At 52.3% G+C, this 7378-nt stretch overlaps 1 protein-coding gene across 1 annotated transcript; it reads left to right on the top strand.

Moving 5' to 3' along the window:
- The first annotated feature begins 275 nt into the window (after positions 1–275).
- Positions 276–7259, top strand: Ppp1r1a (protein phosphatase 1 regulatory inhibitor subunit 1A). Its single transcript, XM_052160976.1, has 7 exons — positions 276–476; positions 3654–3714; positions 4579–4616; positions 4974–5037; positions 5587–5742; positions 6641–6747; positions 7151–7259. Exons 1-7 carry the CDS (start codon positions 393–395, stop codon positions 7154–7156), a joined length of 516 nt encoding a protein of 171 aa, XP_052016936.1. The 5' UTR covers positions 276–392; the 3' UTR covers positions 7157–7259.
- The last annotated feature ends 119 nt before the right edge of the window (positions 7260–7378 follow it).

The following is a 7378-nucleotide window of genomic DNA, read 5'->3' on the forward strand; positions in this document are numbered from 1 at the left end:
TTTCCAGACCCTGAAACCTGCACCAGCTTGGAGAAGTTCTTGATAACACCTTTCCACACTCACCCCCTGCCCAGAATTCTAGGATACCTGGATGCCCGCACGCGGGTGGACTAGGACAGCGAACCATCCAGGTCTGGCTCGTTAACTCGAGGGGCGGCGACCTGCGTAGCCGCCAGCGCAGCCACGACGGGGTTAAGGCTCGGGACTAGGGGAGGAGGGGGCCGGGAGGGACGGTGACGAGCCAATCCGCAACAAGACAGTCCCCAAGCGGAGCGGGGCGCGCCGAGCCAGGAGCTGCGAGCCGAGCACCGGGCTGGGGCCGGGGCCGGAGGGCAGTAGAGAGGGAGTGCGCCCGCCCCAGCCCAAGGTCCGCCGCTGCCGGGCCGGGAGCCATGGAGCCAGACAACAGCCCACGGAAAATCCAGTTTACGGTCCCACTGCTGGAGCCGCACCTGGACCCGGAGGCGGCCGAGCAGGTACAGGCAGGGCGGGGCAGCGGCCTCGGCGAAGGACTCGGGACCTGGCAGTGGGACCTGAACCCCTGCCTCGCCCCAGCGCGGCATCGCACCTCTTCAGGAACGCACTCGCCCAGTTTATGGGGGTCTCCATACCCTCCCCCAACAGCGGAGCCACGCCTCATCACCAGTACCGGTCCTTGTGGCGGGTGTCTCTGGGAACGTCGTTCACTCCCTGCCCAGCCATGGGGACACGACCCTTCCTTCGCCACTGGCGACCTTACAACCCCTCACACCCAGTCAACCCCCAGAGTTTCCCAGCTAGGTGGTATTGCTAAGCTGAAGGGTACCGCCGGGAGGGTGCGGGGGGGGGGGGCGGATAGCGAGTGGGCAGAAGAGACAGCTCTCCTCCCCTCCGAGTCATCCGCACCTGGGCTCTGAGTGTGGCACCCAAGGGGTGAGGACAGCTATGGAGGAGTTTGGGGGCGAGGGCGGGGGAGGGGGGTCTACAAGCTGATGTTCCCTTCTGCAAGTCGGAGCACGTGGGACCTGAGTATAACTCTGCCCTATGGAGTAGGGAGTGGAGGTGAGATGCAGGGCGCAGCACGGCAAACTGGAGCGTCTGGACCTGGGGTCCAAGCTCAGCCAGGAGCACACCACCAAGAACGGGTGGGAGTGCAGGGCCCTGGCCCAGCCTCCTGGCCTGGCCTATTTTTAGCTCTGAGCAGCCTGGCAGAGGCGGCAGTGTGTGAGTGAGCAGTGTGTGTCAGCGTCAGTGAGGGTATGGAAGGGGCTACTATCTGCAGCCTGTCTTCTTTTGCATTCCCTGGCATGTGGAGACCATCCATCCCCAAAAGCATTCAGCTCCCCAGGACTCCTGACCCCAGTCATTCACTGTCAGGGTCTTCACCTGAATTAGACCTCTGGGGATGAGCAGGAGAAAGAGGTTTCCATGTTGCTAGAGCTGATTCATAGAACTGGGTGTGGATGAAAAGAGACCCAAGTGGTGTGCACTTTGAAACTTCTGTTTCTCAGATCCAGGGAAGGCCAGGTACCCCAGCTTCTCCGCTCCCTACCTGGGGACCAAATGTCTGGAGAGGGTATGTTAAAACCTCACACACATGAGATGAGGAGAATGAGGAGTGTTTCTATGGGCTCAAGAAATATGTCTATGCCCAGAGATGGCAGATTGGCTAAGAAGACTTTTGAAACAGGAAAGCAGGACCAGGAGTGGAGACTGTGGGAGCCAGAGGTTCAGAGACCTGTCTCCCACTGGCAGACAGGACCTAACACCTGCTTCTGTTTGGTGTTGAAGGGGGATGGAGGAGGGCAGGCCAGCTGGTTCACAGAGCTGGGGACAAGGAAGCACAAGGAGGCACATGGCAGGGTTGGGGAGCCAGAGTGAGTGACTAGCTGGAACCCTGCTCTTTTCTAGTCGTCAGAAATCTGTCTCCTGGGCCTGAAAGTTTGCCCCAGTCCTTCCTGGTGTTACCAAGCATGTAGGCAAAAGCTCCAAGCATAGCAGAAGCTCCTACCCCAACTTCCATGGGGTGGGAGTGGGAGGGTGAAGAAAGAGTGGGAAGCGAAGTGTACAGCAGAGTGTGGGGGCTGCCCTCCACCACAACCTTCATATGTCCTTGAGAGCTAGGTGAGGCAGGGACAGAAACAGAAAAGAGCCTCTTGGGATCCAGGGAGTCTGCCTCCTGCCTCCTGCCTCCTGCCTAATACCACAATTCTCAAAGACTCAGAGCACTTCAAATCCCTCTCTGGGGTAGGGGGTGGGGGTCTGTTAAGTAAGGTAAGTAAGGGTCTGTCCAACCTCAGAGTCCTGCTGACCTTTGGTCATGGGCTCCTTGGGTTCCCAATACAGGTACTGCATGAAGCTACTGATCCCCCTTCCACGGTCTCAGTCACTTCCACTCCTCTCCAGTGGCCACCCCCATCCTCACCCAGACAGAAAGAAAGGGGTCAAACCCTAGCAAAGGGGTGGTACCACTCCCACATACATGAAGCATCTTGTACCAGGAGCAGCCAGAGACAATTCACATACACACACACACACACACACACACACACACTCAGGCACGCACGCACGCATGCGCACACGGGTCTGGCTCTGCTGGGACCTTGAAATATCACTAAAAGCAGATGCCACTGGTTTCCCCTGAAGCAAGAAGTCACTCCGTTCCACAGGCATGGTTTCTTTCTTTGGAAAGAGCCCCCTCTCTGGCTCAAACAGTCCCTCCTACTATTCCCACTTTCTAGATATCTCCTCACCTCCAGCCACCACTGCCAGTGGTGATCATGCCAAGAGACAAATATGAAAAAGATCTAAATCTCACTGAACCCTGCTTCCCCAGGACTGCTAGCTTTACCTACCCACAGCCCTGAGAGAGCAACAGGAGCTTCATCCGTGTGCTGCCATTCTCTCCCAAACCTTCCCCCAAAAGGGAAAAACTACACATCCCAAGAGTCTGTAGAATTCAGCAACAATCGGTTTAGTAGATAGCAGGACAAGAAGAAAAACCAGCAGCAGGAAGGGGGTTCAGTAGGAACTCTAACCACTGATCAGCTTTATATGCTCATCCCCCCCACCCCACCCCACCCAACCCCTCCGGGGGCTGGCCAGGATTCTACCCAGGACCCCTCCTCAGGTCCTGTTCACCACTGGAACCACTTCCCCTATTCCCTGACCAATTAAAAAGTCATTGTGTCCAAGGCTAGTGAAACCTTAGAGTATTAAGGGACTGTGGCTGCCAGAAGAGTGGTGCACTCAGTCCTTCCTTCATGGTGGGTGAGCCTGAGAGGCCTTCTGTAGACAGGTATGAGCCCACAAAGGGTTAATGTCTGCTTCAGGGATAGACTGGAGGCTGAGGGAAAGCCCTCTGACCTCTCATGTTATTTCTGACCATTGATCCAGGATGGACAGAAGGACAAAGGCCAGAAATCAATGCAGAGTGGACAGAGTTTCTGAAAGGAGAGCTGGGGAGGACAAGAATAGGGTAAAGATGCAGTACAAGGAAGGGACTGGGTAGGCAGCCTGGAGTTTCTTGTGTCCCCAAGAGCAGCTCACCCCAGAAGAAGGGAATGGGCCAGTGGTACTCCAGAGTAACCAGACACTTTTTGAGGGATGTGCAGAGTCGGCCTGGGAGGTATTCCTAGCGAACTTTACCTCTTATTCTTCCTCTCCTAACCCAGATTCGGAGGCGCCGCCCCACCCCTGCCACACTTGTGCTGACCAGTGACCAGTCATCCCCAGGTAACCCCTTGTAAGAGGGGATGGGTGCTACAGAGAAAGGGCAAACCTCAGGAATAGAGCCCTCATGCTGGCTCAGCAAGATTTGTTTTGCCTTTAGAAAGATGGAGGTCTGCTAGGAGGAGAAGGGACAACCTGATTACTAAACCCCCAGGAATTAGTTAAGATGGTCAACTTAGTGCAGGCTGCTGTGACAACAGCTTTGTAGGTTTCTCCAGCAACTGAGATGCCCTTATCCCCACTCCAAATGCAATAGTGACAGCTGTGAGGGGGAGAGACTGTCTCCATCATCTAACATCAGGTCCCCAGAGAGTGAGGTTAGAAACAGCTCAGGGAGCAGCTGGAATTCTGATCATCAGAGTCCTCACCAGGGTCTGGAGACACGAGGTCTTAGAGAATGTCAGAGGAGCTTAATAGGTGTAAAGAAGTGACCAAGCTAGTCTGAAATCGGGGATGCCAAAGTCTCCAGCTCTCCCCACCCCAACTTTCATAAACGATGCACATCTATGGACCCTGACCAGAACAAGTTTGCTATTCTCTCTCCAGGAGCCCTGCTCCTGTGAAAGTTCAGCTCTGGCCTAGGGGTGAAAGAGTGACAGGAAGAGAAAAGAGCCCTGGATGCTGCAGAGGAAGAAAAAAAGAAGGGCCACACATTTGCCTTCACAGACTTCAAGGCCTGAGGACAGGATGCAGGCATAGGCTGGTCACAGGGTCCAGCCTGTTTAGACAAAGCTAAGCAGCAGTACAGGGGGATCCAGAGAACATATAGACAGTTCAGGACAGAGGTGACTGCTGTGTACCTTCTTCTTAAGAACTCAAGTCTTTAGTTTCCTGCTCTTATCACTGTTTTCCCCCTACTTCCCCCAGAAATAGATGAAGACCGGATCCCCAACCCACTTCTCAAGGTGAGCTGGCCCCTACCATTTAACCCAGCCCTCAAAAGTCAAACCCTCATCCTCCAGAACTGTGGTGTAGCTCAGTAAAAGAGAGCACCACTTAGCATATACAGACCCTGAGCACCCCAGAACCCAAAGCAAAAACCTTGTTCCTCACCAGTAGGACATTTGATGTCCTCTTCTATGTACCCCAAAAAGATATGTGCCCCTCTGCCATCATGCACTGTCTCCAAGCTCAGCCTGATGGAAACAAGAATTTTCTCTCACTCCTAAAACCCACCTGCCCTAATCTCTAATCCAAAATCATGCCAAAGCAGAGAAGGGTGGGAAGAGCTGGCACCCATCCAGGCTCTGTGTCCTTCACAGTCCACATTGTCAATGTCTCCACGGCAACGGAAGAAGATGACAAGGACCACACCCACCATGAAAGGTTTGGCATCCCCTTCCCAATTATTCCTCTGACTGATACTGGAGAGTAGATCTAGTAACCCTTTGCGGGGAGTCCTTGGGAGGTTACTGGGTCTGCCTTTATTTAAGTGGAGCTATTGAGGTGTGAAGGAGGCTCCTGTGGACTTGAGGAAGCTGGTCCCTGGACCAAGCCATCATACCACCTCCTCACTATGACAGATAAATAGTACTTGTAACCTCATCAGCACAGCACATAGAAGGTACTATATTCCCTGAGTTCAGATTGAGGCTTCTCTCCTGCCCTTAGGGAGACCACAGGTCCTAGTACATTAGGAGTGTCTTCTGCACTGAAAGGCTCTTCCCCTCTATTTGCCTTTGAAAAGACATTATGCTCCTGCTTTTATCTCTCCTTATTGCCCAGCTCCTCCCTATTTAGAGCCCAGTTCATGGGAAATTAAAGCACCAGCAACATGCACAGACCCAATGGTGGGACTAGTGAATTTAAAAGGCCTCCCACAAGAGATTTTAGTCAGTTATATCCAATGTTTCCTCCCTTTCTCTGTGCCTCCAGAGCTCCAGACAATGGTTGAACATCACCTAGGGCAACAGAAGCAAGGGGAAGAACCTGAGGGAGCCACTGAGAGCACAGGGAACCAGGAGTCCTGCCCACCTGGGATCCCAGACACAGGCTCGGTGTCAAGGCCAGATACCCCTGGGACAGCACAAAGTATGTACAATCCTGTGAGGGCACCAGAATGCAGTTCCCTAGCCTTGCAGGAAGACAGCTTTACCCCCTGGGGTACGGGGAGGAGTCACAGCCTGGGAGGGATGGAATAATGGCTAAAAGCCCAGTCAAGGACATGGGTGGGTTCCATACATCATGTATTTGACTCACTTTGTCTTATTGTAAGTTACCACCTTAGACCCCAGAGATCCTGCTGTGGCTGGAAAAGGGGGGAAATCCCACAAGACTTAGATCAGTACTTGACCCTGTATCGGAGCCAGGGCTACAGTCCTGCCTCCAACATTGGCCACTTTACCAGCAGGGCTAGATTCTATTTTGCTGGAATTGCTTTGGAGTCTTCCAATGAGTGTGGCTCAATACCTGACACATACAAACCCTGCCATACAAGGAATGTGGCACTGGAGATGCTAATCCATAGCAACATTCCCTTCTCCCAGATTCATTCCAGAATTCAGACCATTTCCAATTGTGTGAAAGTAATATAGTACACACACTCTGTGTTACATAACACGTCCAGCAGAGCATCCTGTAATTAAGCACACTCTTTTCCTACAGTCCAGTGAGTGATCTCTGACTGGGATAGGAAACAGTATTGCCTCATATCAGTTCTTGTCATGCTTAGCATCACTTGAGTTTAAACTCTATTTATTAATTTTTTTATTTACTAACTTACTTTTTAGGGTTTGGGGGTTCATTTTGTTTTATTTTTACTTTTTCGATCTCTGGTTACAGGGGAAAAATAGTGAAACTATCATAGTAACTGTGATCGAAAAACCCCAGACAGCAAGGTAGATCTGCTCCCAATGGGTCTTGGGCCCCTTCTCAGCAGCTGCACACCTTTATAAGGCTCTCTCCTCTACCACCCACTTTCCCTCCCTAGAGCCTGCAGAATCCAACCTTAAGACTCAGGAGCTGTGTGGTGTGGAGCCCAGCACAGAGAACCCTTCAGCCCACATGCTACCACTGGATTCCCAGGGAGCCAGCTTGGTAAGCTCCTTGGGCTAGACTTTGAGGCCTTCAGGAGAGTGAACTGTAGTGGCTAGTATTTAAACAAACATGTAGACAAAGAAGCAGCTTTATTTAGTCACTAAAAAGTTAGCCTTTGTGCTAAGAGACTCCCTCTGACCAAGAGAGGAGGGATCAGGTGACTACAGAGAGGATTGAATGGGTAGTTTGTTGTGTAGACCTTCTGGAACAGGTGAAGGAGGTAGAGCATAGACTTTATTTTTTAGTAAGGGGTAGCTGGAACCAAAGTATTGTGTGCCTAGAAGAGAAGGGGCTCAGATTGAGATCCACAGCAGGACTGCTTCAGAAGGTGGATAGATGGGCTGACCAAAAAGGATGAGCCAATGGCCCTTCAGTCACCTCCCCTTTCCTCCCCCCGAAACAGGTCTGACAGAAGTTGGCATCCGGGGATCACCACTGCAGTGTGGAAATTAATGGACACTGTATGTTTCTTAATCTCTTGTTTTTAAAAGTGATAAATTTGGTGTTAGGTCCTTGGTGCTTTTCTTCTTTCCAGCCTGGGGATTCCTTCCTCCCTCAGCTGTTGTCTGTACCCCACAGCCCCCACCCTTAGAACCAATTAAGGAAGGAAATAGCAAACTGACAAAATCCT

The sequence above is a fragment of the Apodemus sylvaticus genome, chromosome 17 (assembly GCF_947179515.1).
Source record: "Apodemus sylvaticus chromosome 17, mApoSyl1.1, whole genome shotgun sequence".
NCBI lineage: Eukaryota > Metazoa > Chordata > Mammalia > Rodentia > Muridae > Apodemus > Apodemus sylvaticus.

Bases quoted from the DNA above. Each gene is read 5' to 3' on its own strand.
- Ppp1r1a (XM_052160976.1), top strand. From the start codon at position 393: ATGGAGCCAGACAACAGCCCACGGAAAATCCAGTTTACGGTCCCACTG. The intron at 3,715-4,578 runs GTAACCCCTTGT...TACTTCCCCCAG, and splicing joins CAGTGACCAGTCATCCCCAG to AAATAGATGAAGACCGGATC. The intron at 4,617-4,973 runs GTGAGCTGGCCC...TGTCCTTCACAG, and splicing joins TCCCCAACCCACTTCTCAAG to TCCACATTGTCAATGTCTCC.